The 23,144-nt window shown below is 33.7% G+C and overlaps 2 protein-coding genes across 8 annotated transcripts in view; one reads left to right on the top strand and one right to left on the bottom strand.

Annotated features, from left to right (window-relative positions):
• Positions 1-283: 283 nt before the first annotated feature.
• stol (stolid) overlaps positions 284-23,144 on the bottom strand; it is a 301,015-nt gene continuing 278,154 nt past the window's right edge. For all 7 annotated transcript variants that reach the window (XM_067351795.1, XM_067351792.1, XM_067351791.1 and 4 more), the window contains one exon: positions 284-6,682. In XM_067351795.1, coding sequence (XP_067207896.1) covers positions 6,385-6,682 — 298 coding nt within the window. In that variant the 3' untranslated portion in view covers positions 284-6,384. The remainder of the gene's footprint in view (positions 6,683-23,144) is intronic.
• LOC136998665 (uncharacterized) lies at positions 20,348-21,449 on the top strand. Its single transcript, XM_067351742.1, has 3 exons — positions 20,348-20,539; positions 20,605-20,808; positions 20,878-21,449. The coding sequence occupies exons 1-3, from the start codon at positions 20,348-20,350 to the stop codon at positions 21,328-21,330; spliced, it is 849 nt and encodes a 282-aa protein (XP_067207843.1). The 3' UTR covers positions 21,331-21,449.

Here is a 23,144-nt window from a genome sequence, read left to right on the forward strand (position 1 = left end):
ATTCGAATGCTCCTACTTCTTTTCAAAAGCATTTATTCCAATAAAAGTGATGACGGTATCCGAATGTATAATTTCCGATGCTGCCAACTGTACAAACATACAAAAACAAGAAATTCTTGTCTTACAATAACGAGACATCAAGTTTAAATGTAAGAAGCAGGGACTTGAATCGGACCGGAATCGGAACCGATAACCGTAATCGTTTGTTTTGATCAAACCGAAACTGGAACCGAAGCGAAATTTCGTAGATTATAATACCGGAATCGAAACCAGATCAGTAAAATTATTTTCGTTTTTTATTGTTCTTTTCGGTTTTTTTTTTTATTCTATATTTTATTGCTCTTATTTGTTAAATTTTTTATTTGTTTATATCGTTTTCCTTTCTTCTTTACGTTACATTATTTATAATGGTTTTTGCAATGCATTCACATTATAAGGGCCATAACACATAAAAAACGTAAGTATAGTAGAACCTCGTTTATCCGACCTTCGATCAACCGACGTTCCGCGTAATCCGAGGCACCGAATTCATCCGAACACTTCGTATTAACCGAGGCGGTTGCTCGGATAATACGGAACGAAGCCATGTAGGCGCGCGAAGTATATATGTAGTTCGTTGTTGCTATTTTGTTTCAACATGCGTAAACTTGTACAAGCTTATTACGGTGTTGCAAACTAAATACAGCAGTTCTCCAAGATTAGAATTGTGATGGCTCAGAAACAGAAAAAGATTGTAGTGAGTGTAATGCAGAAATTAAAAGCAATAAAAAGATTGGATAGTGGCGAAATTATCCGAAAAGTCGCGGCTAATTTAGGAGTTGGAGAGACTACCGTAGGCGATTGGCATCGAAAGCGAGCCGATTTGGAAATATTTGCAACTAAATCATGCAGTGCAATGACAAATCGTAAAACAATGAAAACTGCAGAATATGATAAAATAGACAGAGCTTTATTCTTATGATTCACTCAACTGAGAGAAAAGGGACTACCCATATCAGGTATGCTTTATACTATTATATAATTATAATTTATAGTTTTGAATCAATGTTTGATGATGGGAATTCGCGAATTTCTGTTCCATACAATACTGTGCAAATAGACTTGCAGAAATTATCCTTCTTTCCCTTTCTTCTCTCCAGGCCCAATTTTACAGCAAAAGGCTATAACGCTTGCGAAACAGTTTCCTGACGAAAATGAGACTTTTACTGCAAGCAATGGATGGTTAGATAGGTGGAAAAAGAGGCACGGCATTCGTCAGTTAAATATCTGTGGCAAAAAATTATCAGCTGATAGAAGTAAAATAAATCAGTTTAAAGAAGAATTCAATAAATTTGTTACAGAAGAAGGTTACACGAGAGATCAAATTTACAATTGCAATAAGACTGGCATAAATTATAAAATGATGCCTTTCAAAACATTGGCCGCAAGAGAAGAATCAACTGCTCCGGCATATAAAAAAAATAAAGAAAGAGTTACTATTTTAGCGTGTAGCAATGCATCGGGAACACATAAACTTCTATTGATGTGTATTGGAAAATCAGCCAAATCTAGAGCGATTAGACACATAAAACCTAATGCTTTATCAGTGTACTACGCTCATCAGAAGAGTGCTTGGATGAGTATCAATCTTTTTCAAAAATGGTTTTTTGATGAACTTGTATCTTCAATTAAAAAATTTTTGAAAAAAATGGTCTTTCCAGAAAAGCGATTCTTTTACTCGACAATGCTCCATCTCACCCAAATGAGTCAATTGTAAAAAGTGGAAACATCATTGTAAAATTTTTTCCACCAAATGTGACTTCCATTGCACAACCAATGGATCAAGGAGTACTAGAAACACTCAAATGTCATTACCGGCGTTTCTTACTTCAAACACTCCTAGAAAATAGCAGTGACAACAAGACATTTAAGGAATGCTTGCTTGCAATAAACATGAAAAATGTGATTTACTGATTAGCTCAAGCTTGGGATGCTATCCAAAGATCCACAATAGAGAAATCATGGGCAAAAATTCTGGATTCTGATAGCCAAAGCAATTAAGTTCCAGACAATGTAGATTTGCATAGCATGATAGAGCAAATCCCTGGTTGTGCAAACGTCGAGAAGAACAATACTGATGAATGGGCTAATGGTGACGATTGTGAACATGAGTTTACTGACGATGAAATTTGCCAACTCGTTAATTCTGGAGAAGAAATCGCAGATGAAATTGGAGATGCCGAAATGGAAGAAAGTCAGCACATCAGTCATGAAGAAGGATTAAACGCTCTTGAACTAGCTCTTAAATATGTTGAGGAACAATCAGAAGCTATTACAAGTGATCTCTTATTAATAAAAAGATGGAGAGATATTGCAGCTAAAAAACACATGAGCAAATTAAAGCAGTCTCGTATTATTGACTTTGTTAAACCAATAACGCATGTTTGCAACAAAGAATAATGTGCATTCGTCAATTGACTCTTATATTTTATATTTTTATCTAATAATATTTAATAAAGTTATGTTTTCAAATACATAAAAAAAACATACATATATAAAAGTTAAAACAGCCTTTGTATGTATCTATTTTCCGTATTATTCGAGATTTCGGTTATCCGAGGTATGCTCCTCCCACATTACCTCGGATAATCGAGGTTCTACTGTAATAAGATTTCGACAGTAAATAAATTGACTAATTACAGTCATATGTTCTCAAGAAAATTCGACGATGATTGACTAATTTGCTTACTGCTTAAGTTTTACTTTAAACTATTGTACATGAAATGGAACAAGATATAAAACAAAAATGAAAAATGAGTATTGATGAAGTTCTAATTTTTCTCGCAAAATATTATTTTGATGAAATAAAACTGTAAATTTTGTTTTTTTTTTAAATCAGAAAAATAATTATAAAACAGATTTTACATTAAATAATATCAAAAAATTTTTTATATTTATAAATTAAGTTTTACATTTAATATTTCTAAAAAAATTTATTATTGTTAAAAAATAGATTACATTTATGTTAAAATTATAACTTATGTTAAAATGTAATAAATTATGTTTTATGTGTGTATCAAATTTTGGCAATGCAATATAATATCTTATAACGTAAATAAAAAATTATACTTGAACAGTATTATTAATTAACTTTTACTATTATTTTTTTATTGTTTAAAGCCATTTTTATATAAAAAAAAAACTATTTTCCTGTAGAACCCTAATTATTATCATTCTTTCTATAGCTACTTTTAGTGTATTAATTCTCTCTCTCTCTCCTTCCTCTCTCTCTCCCTCTCTCTCTCTCTCTCTCTCTCTCTCTCTCTCTCTCTCTCTCTCTCTCTCTCTCTCTCTCTCTCTCTCTCTCTCTCTCTCTCCCTCTCTCTCTCTCTCTCTCTCTCTCTCTCTCTCTGTCTCTCTAATTGCATTGTCCATTATAAAAATTTGTCATTTAACGCATTTATAAATTGTACGCATGCACTTTTGTCGCGTATTTCTCTTGTATACTCTTGATAAATTAATCACACTAAACGTTTTGTGTCCGTTTCTAATGCATATATTTATTTCCTAAATTTTTGTTTTTGATTTATAAATTATGTATAGAATATTTCACTCAAATATAATAGCTTTCCCAAATATTAATTTAAATTTAAATTAATTGTGTTAATAAGAATTTTAGAAAAACCGTAATTGGAACCGAAAAAAATCATTATTTAAAGGATTTCGGTTCTTTTTTATCAACTAAAAAACCGAAACTGGAACAGTTATTAAATATTTTATTGGGCCGTATCCATAAACCTAATCGAAATATCATATTAATCCGAGTCCCTGGTAAGAAGGTTTTTAAATGTAAAGAAAAAAACCACTATAGTGGTGTTTTGTCCCAAAAAGTCGCTTAGAAGAAAGCTATAGCTATATGCATGGCGCGTAATATCTAAAAGATTAAATATACATTTATGCAAAATATTTTACTAAATCGTTCCAAAATTACACAACTTTAATTTTAGTATGAATCCTTACAGCAGAATTATATTTTGAATGATAAATGTGTATATAAATAATAATAAGATATCTCTGTAAATATCTTCATGGAATAAGAATGTACAGAAATGTTTATATAAATATATATCAAAGTTTGCTGATTTTAAAGATATCGAACAAAAATGTTGGAGCATCGTAAAATTACGTTTAATGTTTGCAATTTTGAATTCAGATATAATTTCTTTTTAAAAGTTTCAACATACCTATCATAAATATTACTACTTATTTAAAATAGTAAAAAAAATACTAATGCGCTACTTATGATTGACTGCCACATATATGGAGAAAAGGACTTCTTAATGCAAGTCGCAAATTGCTAAAAGTATATTTTACTGTACTTATAATTGATGATATATTCCATACATACTTAATTTTAGTCAAAATGTAATTTTGTAGTACACCGTAACAAAAGTAAATGGCTTTTTTTCATCATAGTGATAGTAGATCGATTCCAAAACGATTTATAGTAACTTAATAATAAAATCGTTAATAATAAAATCAAAAACTCGCGTTTCTGATCGGAAATCAAAAGTATAAATAGTTCCATAATAAGTCTTAATTCCAAAAAAATCAAAAGTATAAATAGTTTCATAATAAGTCTTAATTCCAAAAAATTTTGATTGAGTTCGGCAACAATAGCAACATAATTCAAAAAAATTAGGTTTCTTCGATTGTTATCTGAGATTGGATTGCTTGATCCAATAGATAATTAGTGATGGTTCATCAATTGTCTATAAAGAAAAAAAGAACTTTGCTATCGCAACAATTCGCCTCTATGACACATTTAATGTAATAGCAAACTTTGCTCACCATAATAATTATTTAATAATACAATCAAATTTCTTTTATTTGTGAAATAAAATGCATTTCGCAGAGAAAATTTTAAAAACATTTACTGTGAAAAGAAAATAATCTGTCAGATGCATATGCAACAAAATTGTCGTTTTAGCGCATTGAGCTATATAACATACTGGAGAGAGTCTTCTCATAAGAGTCAATGTGTAGTTTTTGGTACAAGGAGAGCAATAATGGCCGGGGAATGTCTGTTCTCTTTCCACATTGTCACCATGTATGGTGGGGATGAGACAGATACCCCCCGGCAATATTAAACTCTCTTTCTACAGTGAAATCAACTCCACTACTTCAAGGCTCACTCTAGTATGGAACTAGTTATAGAGCTCAATGTTCTAGCGATACATAGGCATTAATTAGTTTTATTATATATAGTGAAATTAACCTCTTTTCTTCGTGCGGTACCAATCAATCAGTTATTCAAATTTAATCTTTACTTAATATTTAAGTTTTATAGTTTTAATTTTATTAACTGAAAAATTTGCTATGATAGCGTAAAATGCTAGCGAATGTCTTTTCTTCATCCATCGGTATCGAATAATCGTTATTCAAATTTTGTTCTTTCTTAAGGATCGTCATATTATATGGGGTACTTACATGCACTTATTGCTTTAGTCCAATATCGTAGACTAATTTCGACGTACGTGTGAGAGATTACACGCATAAATATTTAGGACTCTTTCATATAACAGAATTTACCGTTGTATATTGTATATTGTAACATAGATATATATATATATATATATGTCGCAGCCTTTTTGTGAAATTAGCCTTTTTGTAATAAGGCTAGCTTTTATGTAAACCGGTGACTTTTTGCGAAAACATTGATCATTTTTCAATTAGGCTGACGCACTTGAGACTTTTTGCAAAAAGGCTAATTAATATCAGCCTTATTGGTTAACAAGACACAAATAATAATAACAAAAAATATATATATATATTTAATAATAAACAATAACAAAGTTGATTTTTTAATATTGGCTTTTATGTACTAGTTACTACCATGATTTAAAGTTTTGCGCAAAAAGGCTAGATGTTTCGTTAGTCTGTTTGCAGAACGTCATCAATGTTTTCGCAAAAAGGCGTCGTTTTGCATAAAAGCTAGCCTTATTGCAAAAAGGCTGCGACATCTATATATATATATATATATATATATATATATGATATATATATGTATATGCGATGAATATACACACATACGCATGCGTGTAAATATGTACAGTGCGCGCGCGCATATACATATACCACACACTTTTTCTTTTTTACACACGTACACGTGCGCGCGCGCATGCATATACACGCATTTCACTACCTTCGTGCAGTAGCGATGATTCGCGAACTTAATACGAGTTCCTTTTCTTTTTTTATTTTCTCTTCTTTATATCTGTTTCATAGAAACAAACAAATCCATGTTCAAAAAGTATTTTGTAAACGTGAATGTGTGCATGCATATGTATGTGTGCGTGTATACTGTTCTGTGTGTGTATGCGTAATTAATTAATCCCGATAGAGTCACGCAAACCACACTGTAACAATTGATAAGAAAACCATGAAATTTAACGACGAGAAAGTTGAACTGAAGAGTCGGTCAGCGTTGCCGCAAAACTTGATTTCCATTTCCTCAGGGTGGTAATTTATGCATTTTGGTGGTCTTCGTCGATACAAACGTTCTCTCCGCGCTATACACGCTCCAGGTTCCGTTAGTGCTTCGATAGGTTCGATGCTTAATTGTTTGCTGCCGCATGGACATAGCGTATCAACAACCAATAGTATTAGATTGGTATGACGGATTTTTTGAACGCTGAATGGTCTGGACAGAACAAAAGAATATATGTTATTAGATCACAGATTCTATCGCACTTTTGTAAATAAATGTAAATTGTAAAACTTATACAAACTGATTTATAAATGAATAAATAATAAAGAAAATAAGGAACATAAAACGATAACAAAATAATAAGTAAAAATAAACATAATAAAAATAAACTATATTAATAATTTATATATATATATATATATATATATATATATATATATATATATATAATTATTATATAAATATTTTTTGTATAAATTTTATATAAATATGTATAATATAGAATATTTTATTTTAAATTCAGGTAAAAATTATTAAAATTTTTTAAACAAAAATAATTATATTCTATTACAGTAATTCCCAAAGTATGTACCGCGGCGCTTCGAGGTGCCACGATTCATAAAGCGTTATTCATAGTCCGTTCTTATATTTAAAATATTTATTTACTTCTTAAGTATGGTTTTAAGATGCTATGAACCAATCAGAAAGCCGTATTAATGTCTTAAGACAGTGCTTAAGATAATCTTGGAATAAGAACGAATTATAAGTACTGCCTATAGACTTATATCCATAGACTAGGCGTTCTTACGAACCAGTTGATGCCCATATTGAAGAACAGAGATAGTTCGTAAGTTGTGCTCTCTCTCTCTCTCTCTCTCTCTCTCTCTCTCTCTCTCTCTCTCTCTCTCTCTCTCTCTCTTTCTCCTCTCTCTTGCACATCACAAAGAGAGGGGTGAAGACGGTTGGCTGGCAATGAGGAGAAGTAACCGATATACCGACTTTGCCATATGGACTAAGGAATAGGGGGACCAAATCTAAAGCCCTAGTTTAGGCGAGAGGGGGCGTTAACTCAAACGTGTGGAGGGAATTGCTTTTCGCCGTATTGGTTTTTATTATCTTATTATCTTACTCTATATCTTATTATCTTACTCTATATCTTATTATCTTACACAGAGACACCAATCTGTGACATTCCTACATTTGTGTGGTAGTGTTCAGTGGTGTCATGAGACGAGAAGAAGTTAGATGCATAAGAGAGAATTATAAAAAAAATTAATTTTTTTTATCGAAATAGTTAAGTGTATAGTGTCAGGATGCTCTATTACAAATTATAATACTGAAAAAAAAAGTAAAATTCAGAAAGCATTGGAGCAAAATGTAAAAATTAGTCTACATAGATAAGAAATTATATTAATCTTATTATTTAATATATAACTTTATGTATATGAAAAAAATGCTGTTTTTGTTGATACCTCAACTCAAAAAGGTTAAATATAAAGGAAATGAAATTAAAATTATAATTTGTATAAATATTTCTTATTGCCAACAGATTACCAAAAGATGTAACTAAAAAAAAATTGTGGCTGAAAAATATTGGATTACATAAAGATATAAATTCTTTTTATTTTAACTTTTATTATTCTGATTAATTTATCTCTCTTTCATTTCTCATATGTACACAAGTATGAGTTCTTTGCGTGTGACTGAGAAACAAATATGAACCCTTCTCCCCTCCCGCGAACGTGTTCCCTTCTAGAGCCTGTGCTCCGTTCCTCTATTCCGTGCTTTGCCCATACAGGGTGTTTCATAATATCCGTGTCAACGCTCGTGTGCGGGTAGAGTGCGGTGAACTGACGCGTGGCGGTAGCAAGAGTAACACGTGTTGTTATTTTTTGTTGCCATGCGATCCTCGTTATTGTCATGCCTAGAGCGTACAGCCCACGATCTAGCCGCGCGCAACGCGCGATTATTCGTCAATCTTTTTTAATTAATACCTCAATTATTATTGCAAAAATTGCAAAATAGTAAAGGACTTTTTTATTCAGTTTTTATTCAGGCACAAATATTATGAAACACCCTGTATACACGAGCCGCCATTATAGGTATAAACTACTACGTCTCCCCCCCTCCCCCTCCAACAAATGGTTATTGTGACGTGTTGGAAAGAGACACAATGACTTACGCTATTACTCTCTCTTTCTAATATCTGTATCAGTTCCTCTCACAAGACGTGTGGTCTATGGATATAAGTCTATGCCGCGGTTAGCTCCCAGAAGCGCAGCGGAATATTCGACAATTGTAATAATTTCAAGCAATTTTAATTCAATGCGCTGATGCACAGTCACAATGATAGGAAGCGATATCTAACAGGCACATCACGAATCACTCTATCCAACTAGTGTTATAGTTTCAACATTAATTGAATACAAAATAATTAAAAGATCGATGTAGATATATTTTCATACATATAAATATGTATTATACCGCATAACAATAAAAAAATATAAATAATATACAATAAAAAATATAAATAAAATACTATGATAAAAACTAAATATATTGTTAAGGAAAAATTTTTCATAATGTTACTACATTCCCAGACAAAACGCAAATCTTAAAGACATCTGACAAGGAAACCGTCACAAGTGTCTGTCACCGACTAGATTCTCCTTGAAATATATTGTAAAACATACAATTTTAGGTAACACGTATTTTTTTATGCATGCCTTTTGAGATTCAGGGGGTAATCCTTTTGAAAAAAAACGGATTTTTTTCTTTTTATGTGAATATTATGAAAACAAAAAGAGATATAAAAAAATGTTTCGAAGAAAGGTTTTATGGTATAATAAACGTTGTGTATAAAGACTCGTATACAAAATAATTACACAATAAATAACTAGCAATAAATAAATGGGGATGGAGAGCCAAAGCAAAGTGTTGGTAGCTTATTTTCTTTAGTCTTGTAAATAAAGTTGATTACAAAGTAAACGTTTCGATCATGTTATGACCATCTTCAATACAAAAAATTTATATGAGCCAAAATGTCTAATTTGTCTCTGTGATTTCTGATAAATTGTTTTAAGTTGTTGGTACAAGAAAAGGACAGTTGAAAATCATATTTCTTAGCCATGTAGGAAAACCTTTCGGAGACAGATCTCACAAAGGGGATAGTAAAATATTTTTTGTTCTTTTTTCTGGATCATCTTTAGTATTCCCAGGTAGCACATGTTCATTTCATATACGTTTCCTAAATGCATCTAATGTTGTTTAACCGTCAAGCATCAATAAGAAACGTTTTTGAAACCACTCGATAAAAACATTTTCAAAACTATAATTTAAGAAACGTTTTTTCACGTTTTTAAAAAAACAGGAAAATTTTTAAAAATTTTAATTGTGTCTTAATTTTTTAAATTTATTTTTCTTTAGTATAATGTTGTTTAAATTTCTTTTAGAATTTAAGATAACAAAAATCATATAATTATTATAAGAGTTTAATTAATAAAAATGATTAATAAAAACGCATAAGAATTTTTGGAAATAATAAATTTGTTTAAATACTATATTTTACTATACTTGTAATATTGATATTGTGATATATTGATATTTACTATATTTGTGATATTTTATTGTAACATCTTATTGTAGCATTGCAGAAAATATATTAACTACCCAGTGAACATTCGATATCCTATGTATATACATGAAATATCCATAATGTGAAAAAAATGTACTGTATATACTATGTAAATGCATATGATATACGGTGATGTAGATACATTTGTGGATATACATAAGATATCTTATAGATATACATAGAATGTATATTCGAACGAGATCGCTGCCTGTATATACATAGAATATACCTCGTGTACATTCCATGTATATACATGTAACCAAGGTTGGAAAAGTTACTTTATAAAAGTAACTCGTTACCGTTACCGTTCTTTTTTCTAAAAAGTAACTCGTTATCGTTACTCGTTACCAATTTTAAAAAGAAACTCGTTACCGTTGCCGTTACTCAAAAAGTAACGAAGAGTTACAATTTCCGTTACTTTTTTTATATATAATACAAATTTTATGTACAATTTTTCTAATACGTGGTATATACATGGGTGTATTCCGAGGATGATTAAATTAAACACTACAAATTTACAGTAAACATTAAAAATTTTTAAACATTATTTTTCATTAAAGTAACAAAAATGATATAATTTTAATAATGATATCGCTATTAATATAAAGTGTAATAATTTTAATAATATATAATAAAAGTAATAATTTTGATAATAAGATATTTTAAATAAGAAAAATTTTTTAAATAAGTTGTAAACCAGCTTTCTTAAAAATTTTTAGATGCTGTAAATATAAATTAAAAAGTTTTCTTATTGTTAGTTTTTCTATAAATTCATAAATATATAGAGTAAATTTGAAAAATGTAACGATAAAAATAACTGTTAAATTCGTTACTCGTTACCGAAAAATGTAACAAAGTTACTTTTTTTGTTACAAAAAAAATTTGTGACGCCGTTACCGTTACAGTTACCGAAAAAAAGTAATTGTAACGGTAACGGCGTTACAAGTAACGCGTTACTTCCCAACTCTGCATGTAATATACATATATACGATATACGTTGATGTAGGTACATTTATGGATATATTAGGTACCGCGGAAAGTTCGTGTCGTTTTTTCCGATGAACGACATCTCTTAGAAAAACGACACGAACTTTCCGCGGTACCTAATACATAGAATGCATATTTGAACGAGATCGCTGTCTGTACATACATAGAATATACCTCGTGTACATTCCATGTGTATATAATACATGTAACGTACATACATACGATATACGCTGATGTAGGTACATTTATGGATATACATAGGATATCGTATGGATATACATAGAATCAGTCATTAGTTCGTTCGCTTGCCGCTATGTGACGCATTATGCGCTATCTATCTCGTATTTAAGTTTTAATCATGAAAACTATATAAAACTTGCAAAAGGCGGGTAATAATATTGAAGTTTTCAATTTGAAAATGTAATAACTTTTTCTATCAGTTTAATATCTGAATTCCAACACAGGGAATTTAGATAAACTAATTGTTCAAAAATTGGGTAAATAAATATCCGAATAAATGAAAATTGTTTATTATTAAGGAACGTACTGTATATACTATGTACATACATAGAATTTACCTCACGTACATGCCACGAATGTGTATTGCACATCCTCGGAATATATTTTATGTACATACTGCGAACGTGCACTGCACATCCTCGGAATACACCACATGTATATACCACGAATGTACACTGCATATCTTTGGAATATATCTACGTATGTACTATAGATATCCTATGTACATACATGTAGTAATTATTTCACATACATAGGATATACGCTTTATATACTTTTCACATTCTTTGTATATACATAGAATATACAATATACATATATGTATATACATAGGACGTACATAGAATGTCCTAATGTTTATTGGGTATTGTATTTATATGAATATATACACACACATATACAGTGAGTGGCAAAAGTTCCGGAACGGTCAATTATCTCAGAAAATATTGATTTATTGGAAAAATGTTTGAAACAAAAACAGTAGGTTTTAAAAAATCTATTACCTGATAATATTTATTTGATCTTGGAATAACCTTGAAGAGCCCGGTCAAGGTAAACATAAAAATCTTAAATGGGAACCCCCATTTTTTATTACATATTCTTGTAACTGAAATTAAGACGTTTTCAGATCACTAGAATAAGATACTCTTTTATGAAGCATTTTTCGAGTTATAAGACTTCAAAGTTATAGTACCACATTTGGGCATTAGCATTATCCAAGGTGTACCACGTGAAGGTTGCCCAATCGGATTTATACCTCGCGCGCGTGTGTGTGTGTGTGTGTGTGTGTTGGGTAATTCTAATGCCGGCGGTACTGTAACTTTCAAGTCTTATAACTCGAAAAGTGCTTAATGAAAAAATATTTCATTATAGTGTTTTGAAAACGTCTCGACTTCAGCTACAAGAATGTGTAATAAAAAGTGGGGGTTTCCGTTTAACATTTTTATGTTGAACTTGATTAGACTATTCAAGATCATCTTAAGGTCAAATAAATATCATCAGGTAATAGATTTTTTTAAACCCTACTCTTTTTATTTGAAACATTTTTTCAATAAATCATTATTTTCTGAGATAATTGGCCGTTCCAGAACTTTTGTCGCTCACTGTGTATATGTAATTAAGGTATTTTGAATAACGTATCTTGTAAAAGTAATAAAGCCCAACAGTTATATGTAAAATAATACTCACATTTTATATGTATATATTATTATACAAAAATAATCTTTGTTAAATAAATTGAATTGTTATTATAAGTATCGTAGTCTCCAATAGTACATAATGTATATAATATAGTTGTATATAATAATATGTAGTATGTATCGTAGTATGTTAAAATTATTTAAAAAGAGTAAATTTTATGCAATTTTATATTGGAATTCAACCAAGTCAGACCAAAAGTGTAGAAGGTGGAATGGATATTGTTAATTTAATAGATTGATTTATTTATTATTCACTGTTTTATATATTATTTTTCTGTAGTCTATACATATAATAAGCGGAACTTCAAAGTGTAATATACACTGATAGCTGACTTGCATATGACAACGCGCTGTGCCCGAAATGTGGCAATTATTTATAAGGATGTATTGTAGAAGAGATACCTTAGTAACAACTTTAGTTTACTTTGTTCTTTGATTAGAAGAAGTTCTTTGTTTTTCTTCAAATACAATGACATATAATTTTTATTCTTATTTATCAACTATCGCACAACACAAACGCGGCATAAACGATGCGTCATGCAGCGCGACGTATATAATGCGGCATTGACAAAAAGATGCGATTTTGAAACATAATAAAATCATATACATATATAGTTGAATTTAGCGTAAAAAATACTACAACTTTTGTCATTACAAAAATATTAAAATTCGTAAAAATAATAATAAGGAATTGGGATAATTAAAAAAATATTACATTTTGTAAAATTCCAGCTGCGCGGTTTTAAAGCTCATAAAATATTATGAAACTTTTATTCAAAACATTTTTTATATTTCTTCCTACTTTCATGATATTCACATAGAGAGAAAAAATCCGTTTTTTTTTTCAAAAGGATGTATCACTCCCTAAACCTAAAAAATAACTCGTATAAAAAAATACATGTCACTTAAAATTGTATGTTTTACAACATATTTCAAGGAGAATTAAATCAGCGGCGGACGCTTATTACGATTCCTTTGTAAGACATTCAAAAGACGTAAAAAAGAACCGTCTTTTAAACGCTTTTCAAATGTTTTTAAGATTTACCTGTTGTCTGGGTTATGTCTTTTCTTACATTTTTAATGTAAAATATAATATATGTAGTAGCGATTCCCCTAGACTTAAGATAAATATTTTATGCGTGTCCGCCTTTAGTAGCGAATTGTATACGCGTTTTGTTTTTATTTTGCCAAGAGCGGCGCGGCACATCATTAACCACGTAGTTGTCAGATAGAAAAGAAGTGCTGAAGCGGACGTTATCTCTATCCCTAACCTTTTTGTTCAATAAACATTCTTTTATCATTTTATATCCCACATATATTCATCAGTAAACAATTAATTATTGTTATTTTCAAATAACTTTAAAAACAATTCAAAATTTTTCTCATAGAAAATGAGTTAACCAATTTACAATTTTGAGTATTAAACGCAATTATTCAGTATTTTCCGACTCTGACAAAAAATATTTATATACTAAGGGCGCCATGAAACGAAAATTATTATAATTGACATCGGGACATTTTTAACATTTATTCTTGATTTGTCTTGATATCAACTATAATAATTTGCAATAAAATACAGATATTTTTATTTAAAAAAATTTAAAGTAATTTTTAACTAACTTTTAACCTAACAATAAGTTAAACTAATATTAAATTTCTTTATTTTTGATCTTACAATCTTTGTTTGGAAATTGGAAGACATTTTTTGTATCCACCAGATACACACAAACACACACACACACACGCGCGCGCGCGCGAGTAAGCTTTCGAGGATGAAAAAGGTGATAAGTCATAATTTTGTAAAAACGGGATTAAGTATTTAAAACCTAAAAACTTTCAATTTTGCATATATAAAAAGAGATAAGTCAAATCAGTTCAATTACTGAAGATATTATAAATGCATTAGTTTTCACTTTTTCAGTTAAAAGAGAAATAAGTCAATTAAAAGTCACTTTTGCACAATTTTTTTGACTTTATTTAGGGGTTCATCTTTTGTTCAACATTGTTATATTAATAATCAACTACATTTTCAACAGAAAGTTGAACCGAACTATCGATAATTTAAAGCCAGATTTATTTTCTGGCAAGTTTTCTGAAATCTATTATTTTTTACTTAATACCTTGAAACCGTGTGAGCTTTTTCGGAAGCGGTATAGCTCGCCGGAATCCGGGTTCGTTCGGTTGGGGCGTACGTCAGAAAGAATGCACGTGAATGTTAAATAATAAATAAGAAAATGTGTTTATTTAAATAATGAGTCTGATGACTGTGTGTACATGCGATGTATGATTGCGATAAATGTATGTAGCGAGACTTGTATAAATGAGATGTATGATTGCGATGAATATAAGATGCGGCGAATTGAATATAAAAGCGACGGCAAAATAAGTACAAAAGTATCGGCGAAATAAGTATAAAAGCAACGGTGAAATTAGTATAAAAGCAGCGTGAAATAAGTATAAAAGCAACGGTGAAATAATTATAAAAGCAACGGCGAAATGATTATAAAAGCAACGGCGAAATGATTATAAAAGCAACGGCGAAATATGATAAAGTGTGACGTGAGGCGTCTTAGTGCGATCGGCGGAACGATCGGCGCAAGCGCTGTGTGATTGAGTAATAGTTGGCACACGACGGAGCGCCTGTCGGTGAGTGCGTTCGTAGAGTGTCGTGAGTCCGTTCGATAATAGATCGATACGGACTGCTCGGCGGCGCGGATTGGTCGACGCGATTTGCCTGCCGGAAGGATTACGATTCGAAGTCCCGGCGAAGAAACGCGATATATGGATCAGGAAGCCGATTACGCTCGGCGGGAGTACGAGAACGCTCGTACGAAGGCGGAAATAGAACGGCAATCCGGCTAGGTGCACGGGAATGCCCGTTGCACGAAGATCGGTGCCTAGAGAAGCCGAGTGCGCTCGGCGGGTATACGAGTACACTCGTATGCTGAGGCAAGAATACCGAGGACGCTCGGCGGTACACGAGAACACTCGTGTGCTGGAAAAGGCATAGAAGCCGAGTACGCTCGGTCGGACTACGAGAACGCTCGTAGAGTGATGTTCGCTGTCTAGCAGCGAACAGGATCTGGTGCAGTGTTCCGATTAGGGACCGGTTGTATGCGCATGTGCAGCTCTGCGCATGTGCGGTAATGGAGATCCAGTGCCGTTATATCACGGACTAAGGAATAGAGGGACTGAGTCTAAAGTCCTAGTTTAGGCGAGAGGGGATGGTAATTCAAGCGTGCGGGGGGGACTGCTTTCCGCCATATTGATGTAGCGATTCTCACACAGAGATTCTGTGTCTGTGACATGGTTACACTCGTGTAGTGGTGCTACTAGACATAACGAGTGACAAGCGTAAAGAGATTAGGCGGTTTTATTATTGTTGTACTATAAATTTTATAAAATACTTTAACTTTTATTACTCTGAGGCTCTGCATACAGTAGATAAAATATTAGAAATAGCAATAATTATTTAATATTAAAAAGAGAAATTATTTTACATTTAACAAGAGAATAAAATATATTAATTAGTTCCAATTCTTATTTCTTAATTCATGCATTAATTTTTTCTATTCTTTTTATTTTAAAAATAAATAATTCCAATTTCTTATTTCTAATATTTAATAATTATTTCTATTTCTATTTCCTATTTTGTTTATTGTGCGCAGGATCTGACTTTCATTTCTCACACATACGCAAATAGTGAGTTCTATGTGTGGTGATTACTAAATGAATATGGCGGCCTCCCCCCCCCCCCGCCGCAAACGTGCTCCCCCGGTACAGCTTGTGCTTCGTCCCTCTATTCCTTAGTCCGTGCGTTATATGTTGTGTGTTGACCGTATGGCGGGACGTTTTGACATGAGAAGGTTAGGTGACTACAAATAAAGTAATATTTATTTATTTACAAGCATGGAATCTACGGAGCCAGCAGCTAAAAAACCAAGAAGTAGAAAATTTTAATCAATTTCAAAATATTGTGAAATATTTTAAATGTAGGGGGGTAACGGTGCCTTGTTTAACTTGTATGAGACACTGTACTGATGCTGTATTGCCGCACATGCGCATACAACCGGTCCCTAATCGGAACACTGATCTGGTGTAAAGGCATACAGCCGGGCCTCTTTTATACCCGGCTGGCGGCCGACTGACTTCGGATCGGCAAGCATCGGCGGCGGGCCCCCACTAACGGAATTTCGGAACGGTTGGATGTGGGGGTCCGTTTCGGCGATTGACCGCCGTTGTTTTTGATGAAGTTTTATGCGCCCTTGGTGGGCTACGGACGATGGACGGTCCGTAGCCGTAACGATGCAGCTTGTGGGCTGCACCGTTACAACCTTTTTCACGCGCAGCAGCGATTTATAAATGATAGGATGGATTGTAAAAAAGATAGCGTTGAAGTTAAAAGTAAGTTAGTCTGCAAATTAGTGGATAAGTTAATGTATAGCTGGAGTCATACGGCATGTAATGACTAACCAAATCTTGACAAATTACAGCCTCAAACTGCATACCACGTTTGCAATAACAAGCTCCGGTCCTACGGCTTGTGATTTGTGAGGTTTGCTGTACTTTGCTAAGGTTTGACAAGCTGCTACATGTCATGTGACCTCAGCTTGAGAAATGATTTTTAAGGAGACGGAAATAGTAACTCTGAGAAAAGAATGCTGTTATAAATTAATCTAATTTATCTATTTCTTTACCTTTTTTAAAACATGATCTAAAACATTTCTTTCAAAAATGTGATGCTTTTAAACATAAATTATCTTGGATAAACATTTAAAATAGGTCGCTCTGTATAATTAAATAATAATATATTCTATATATTTATATCGGGTGTTTCAGACCACTCGTACACCCCATTTAAAAACAAGGGAAGTGGTTATTTTAAAAAATGTTTCAGACAAAAGTTGTTGGTAATTAAGTAATGCATTACATGGGCATATGCGATTGACCTTAAATGGCGTTGTAAAGATTATGTCAAGGTCGACTTAAATTTTTTAAATGGAAACCCTTACTTTTTATTTTATATTCTTGTAGCTGACGTCAAGGCGTTTTTGAAACACTGGTTACAAACTCTTTTTAATTTAGATATTCCTGAGTTATAAGACTTCAAAAAAATACCGCCGGCGTTAGCATTACCTAAGATGTACCGCGTGGAGGTCGCACGGTCGGATTTACATGGACAAGGGGACTTACTTTCATCAAACTCCCCGAAGACATGTAAATCCGACCGTGCGATCTCCACGCGGTACATCTTGGGTAATGCTAACGCTGGCGGTACTTAAATTTTGAAGTCTCATAACTCAGAAAGATCTCAACTAAAAAGGGTTTGTAACCAGTGTTTCGAAAACACCTTGACGTCAGCTAGAAGAATATGAAATAAAAAGTAAAAGTTTCTATTTTAAAAATTCAAGTCGACCTTGACATGACCTTGACTCACGATGCCATTCAAGGTCAATCGCATGTAATGCATTACTTGATCACCAACAACTTTTGTCTAAAACATTTTTTAAAATAACCACTTCCCTCGTTTTTAAATGGGGTGTACGGGTGGTCTGAAACACCCGGTATATATAAAATTCTATATACAGGGTGTTTCATAATGTCCGTGCCAACGCTCAAGAGCGGGTAGAGCACGGAAAACTGAACATAAAAGTCCTTTACCATTTTGCAATATTCGCAATAATAATAGAGATATTAATTAAAAAGGATTGACGAATAATCGCGCGTTGTGCGCGGCTAGACCGTAAGCTCAACGCTGTAGGCGTGACAGCAACGACGATCGCACGGCAACGAAAAATAACAATGTATGGTGAGAGAGAGGGGCAATACATGTGCGGCAAGCGGGTAGAGGCAGATGAGGCTAGCCCGATCGATAATTTTCTCGCGTCTTTTTATTTTTCTAAAATGTTTTTTTACCATTTTTATAATTATCATTTTTTATCATTATTTATTTTGTTTTATTAATTTAAGTAAAATTATTTTATGTAAAGGAAATGTAGCGCTATTCATTTTCACACCAACTTACGGTAAATAGCCAGGTGCGTTTTTTTTTAAAGCAATTCTCCTGTAGACCTAATTCACTCTCATAATTTAATGCAGAAACTGTTCGAACTGGCTTCCTTGTTACTCAATGCACAATAATTCTGCCCTTCGTACAACATTGCGCGTCGCACGGTGCGCCATATCCGACATGATAATATTGAAGGCTGCGAGTATTGCTTCGCGTACTTCATCTTTTGTACTGTCACGCCGATGTTCTATCAAATTCTTAACATGACTCCGTACAACATAATCAAGAATATTAAGATCTGGCGACCATGCCGGTCAAGTGATTGGGCCACATCGATCTATCCATTTTTCCGGAAAAAGTGCGCTTAATATTCGCCGTGCCTGACACGAATAATGCGTAGGAACTTCATTATGCTGATAAATTAATTTTACTCATAAATGCAGAATGTTTTCGAGGAATATTGGCAACTTATTTTATAGGAACTCTGCGTAAATTTGTCCATTAATGTGGACGGAAGGAAGTATGAACCGATCTGAAATTCGCCGACGGACACAGCCGCGGGAGAAAAATTTCTTAACATATTACTTATCACTCTATTCCCGATTATTTCTATCTAGACATTAACCGACCAACAATATTAAAATGCGCTTTTGCAAACAGTGTATCAATTTTTTTCTTGTCACAATAACAATTTTTTAGAATTGAACGCGCTGTTTAGTTTAAAAGTGGCCGTGTGTGTCCATAAAATACAGTCTAGGAAATACAAATTCCGCCAACACAATGCGAGGAACTCTGTGATTGTTCTGCCCATAAATAATGTATGCTAAAAGCATCGCAAATAAAGATTATGAAAATACATTTACAAAAGTAGATGCACCTTCTTGATCTTTCGGAAGAAACTGTTGCACTCATTGATAGTGATACAAGTGTAATGATACAACGCGGATTGAAAAAAAGCAAACGCACAAGCGTATGGTGTACGCTATTGCTGAGATTTTTTTCAAATGCATGTAAGATGCGTTTTTTTCCATCGTTTACGCGAAATCGCTCTGATACATCACAATTTCGAAAACTTGGTAGGAAAATCCTGGCTTCTTCACACGTCGCATACATCTATTGATTACTTGTTTCGATTTTTACGCCCCTGATGACCAGGGCCCTGGTGCACTAAGGAGTGCAATGTTTTTGTTTTAAAAAAGTAAAGCATCGTATGCTATTGTTATGAGCTTTCTTATGTTAATTACGATCATCTTCTTTTCTTGCGAGAGATTGAAAGTTGTGTCTGTAAAACGTGTCTTTATCAATTATGGAGTTTACTAGCGAGGACTACTTTCAAATGATTGTGAGTTACGGGATGGCTGGAGAAAATATCCGTGCGGCAGCACGAAATTTCGCGGAGCGATTTCCGGGACGCGTAAGATATCCTTCAAGAAACGTTATCAATAGATGTGTGCTACGTGCAAGGGAGACAGGATCTCTCTTGCCAAATTTTCGAAATTGTGGTGCACCAGAGCATTTAAATGTAAATGATGAAGAGAGAATTTTGCGTGCGTTTGAGGAAAATCCTAGCAATAGCGTGCGCCACGCAGCTCGTGCACTCGATTTATCTCAATCCGCGGTGTATCGTACACTACGTCGAAACGAATTACGACCGTATCACTTTCAACGAGCGCAACAGCTTCTTCCAAGAGATCATGAACATCGCATCTATTTTTGTAAAGGTATTTTAATCATCTTTATTACACATTTGCTATGCTTTTAGCATTATTATTTATGAGCATAACATACAGGATTCCTTGCGCAATGTCGGCGGAATATTAATTTCCCAGACCGTATTTTATGGACGGACGAGGCCACATTCACGCCAAACGGCGTGTTTAATTCTAAAAATTTTCTACTGTGGCAAGAAGAAAATCCGCATGCCGTTCGCGAGGGCGCATTCCAATATCGTTGGTCAATTAATGTCTGGGCAGGAATAATCAGAAATAGAGTGATAAGTAGTACGTTAAGAAATTTTTTCCCGCGGCTGTCCCTAAATGTGTCCGTCGGCAAATTTCAGATCGGCCCACATTTTCTTCCGCCGCATCTTAATGGACAAATTTATGCGGAGTTCTTACAAAACGAGCTGCCAATACTTCTTGAAAACGTTCCTCTGCATGTACGCGCAGAATTAATTTATCAGCACGACGGAGCTCCAGCACATTATTCGCGCCAGGCACGACAAATATTAAACGCGCTTTTTCCGGAAAAGTGGATGGGTCGAGGTGGCCCAGTCACTTGGCCGACACGGTCGCCAGATCTTAATGTTCTTGATTATTTTGTATGGGGTCATATTAAGAATTTGGTAGAATATCGGCGTGACAGTACAGAAGATGTAGTACGCGAAGCAATACTCGCGGCTTTCAATACTATCACGCCGGACATGGCGCACCGTGCGACGCGCAATATTGTACGAAGGGCAGAATTGTGCATTGAGCAACAAGGAAGCCACTTCGAACAGTTTCCGCATTAAATTATGAGAGTGGATTAGATCTACAGGAGAAACCACTTTAAAAAAAACGCACCAGGCTATCTACCGCAAGGTGGTGCGGAAATGATAGCGCCACATTTCCTTCACATAAAATTATTTTATTTAAATTAATAAAACATTTTAAAAATAATAAAAGAAGCTTATTAAAAAAAAAAAGAAAATAAAAAGACGCGAGAAAATTATCGATCTGTCCAGCCTCACGTGCCTCTGCCCGCTTGCTGCACATGTATTACCCCTCTCTCTCATCATACGTTGTTATTTTTCGTTGCCGTGCGATCGTCGTCGCTGTCATGCCTACAGCGTTGAGCTTACGGTCTAGCCGCGCACAACGTGCGATTATTCGTCAATCCTTTTTAATTAATATCTCTATTATTATTGCGAATATTGCAAAATGGTAAAGGACTTTTATGTTCAGTTTACCGTGCTCTACCCGCTCTTGAGCGTTGGCACGGACATTATGAAACACCCTGTATATATGTTTTGTATATCAATTGTACGATTCAAACGGCGCGCTTCCCCGGAATCACGTATGTATATTAAGGGTGCGTTCCACTTAACGTCCACAGCGCTCGCAACACCCGTTAACTCGTTCTACTTAACGACCGCGGTCGCTGTGGTCACACTTGAAACGTCATAGATGACGTCAATGATTGCGACCGCGTCGAGCTCACGACGCCCGTGGTTCAAACGTAGGTCGTCGTGATCTTAACCATTTTTGCGCGTGTTTTTAAACTAGAATGTTCGTAGTGTTTAACAGTGTTTGACAATGTCGTCGCAAATGATTCCTTTTTACAATACTGAAAGCGACACAGTTATAGAAGTAAATTTATCAGAAGAAGATGCCGTGGTCGTCTAATGCGTTCTACTAAAACTTTCGCTCGCGACATTTGCGAGCTAGTGGAACGCGTAATTTTGCGGTCGTGGTCGCGGTCGTTGCGGGCGTTAAGTGGAACGCACCCTAAGTAGCAAATCATCACGGAACACGTATCGCGATCGACGTGAATTCGTAAACAAGCGATATGTATCACAAGGGGGAGGCCGCGTAGGAGAGTGGGGATTTAGGCAGGTACGCCTCGGTAGACGAGCTTACCGAGAGAGAGAGACCTCGTTGAGAGTACGAGTAAAGTACCTGAATTTTGTATTTCCGTAATTTGGCATTAAATATATATATTACTCAGTATCCTAAAGTGATTAAGTTATTAAAGAACACAACAATATATATAAAAACATTGTGTTAAACGTTATTAAAAAATTTTAATAATAAAAATTAGTAATTGTTCACTTTATGTTACATCTCACTGATTTTTCTGCTGCTGAGATATGTAGGGAAGGTTTCTCTGAGCATATTCACTGAGCATATCCAAGAACTTTATAGAGGATGGCACTAGTTGCAAAGATATGACAAATTAAATTTTGACAGTTTTACTCTTAGGCTTGACAGCTTTCTCTTAGGTATACAATATATGCGTTTACAGATTTTTTAACTACCGTGTAGGCGAGGGAGGGTCAAGTCTTTACACCACTATCTCGAAAGAACTAACCTAATTTAACTTATTTTCGAAGGGTGAATGGGTCTTTAACCATGAGGGAAATCTAACATTTACTGAAATGTCAATGATTAGAGTGTGCTGCATGGAGGTTATTAGACCAATTTGCATTCTTGTATGTGTGTATTATTCATTATTACCAATTATTTATTCCGAGTAATATTTTACTTTTCAGAAATGGATTGGGTTAGGTTAGTCCTTTCGGGGCGAGGATACAGAGAAATTGTTATATTCCCTACCCATGCGATG

This window comes from Linepithema humile, chromosome 3, assembly GCF_040581485.1.
Source record: "Linepithema humile isolate Giens D197 chromosome 3, Lhum_UNIL_v1.0, whole genome shotgun sequence".
Lineage (NCBI taxonomy): Eukaryota > Metazoa > Arthropoda > Insecta > Hymenoptera > Formicidae > Linepithema > Linepithema humile.

Excerpts from the sequence above, each read along its gene's own strand:
- LOC136998665 (XM_067351742.1), top strand. The coding sequence starts at position 20,348 with ATGAAGAGAGAATTTTGCGTGCGTTTGAGGAAAATCCTAGCAATAGCG. Across the intron at positions 20,540-20,604 it reads TCGCATCTATTTTTGTAAAG|ACAGGATTCCTTGCGCAATG; the intron begins GTATTTTAATCA and ends TGAGCATAACAT. Across the intron at positions 20,809-20,877 it reads CAGGAATAATCAGAAATAGA|ATCGGCCCACATTTTCTTCC; the intron begins GTGATAAGTAGT and ends GGCAAATTTCAG.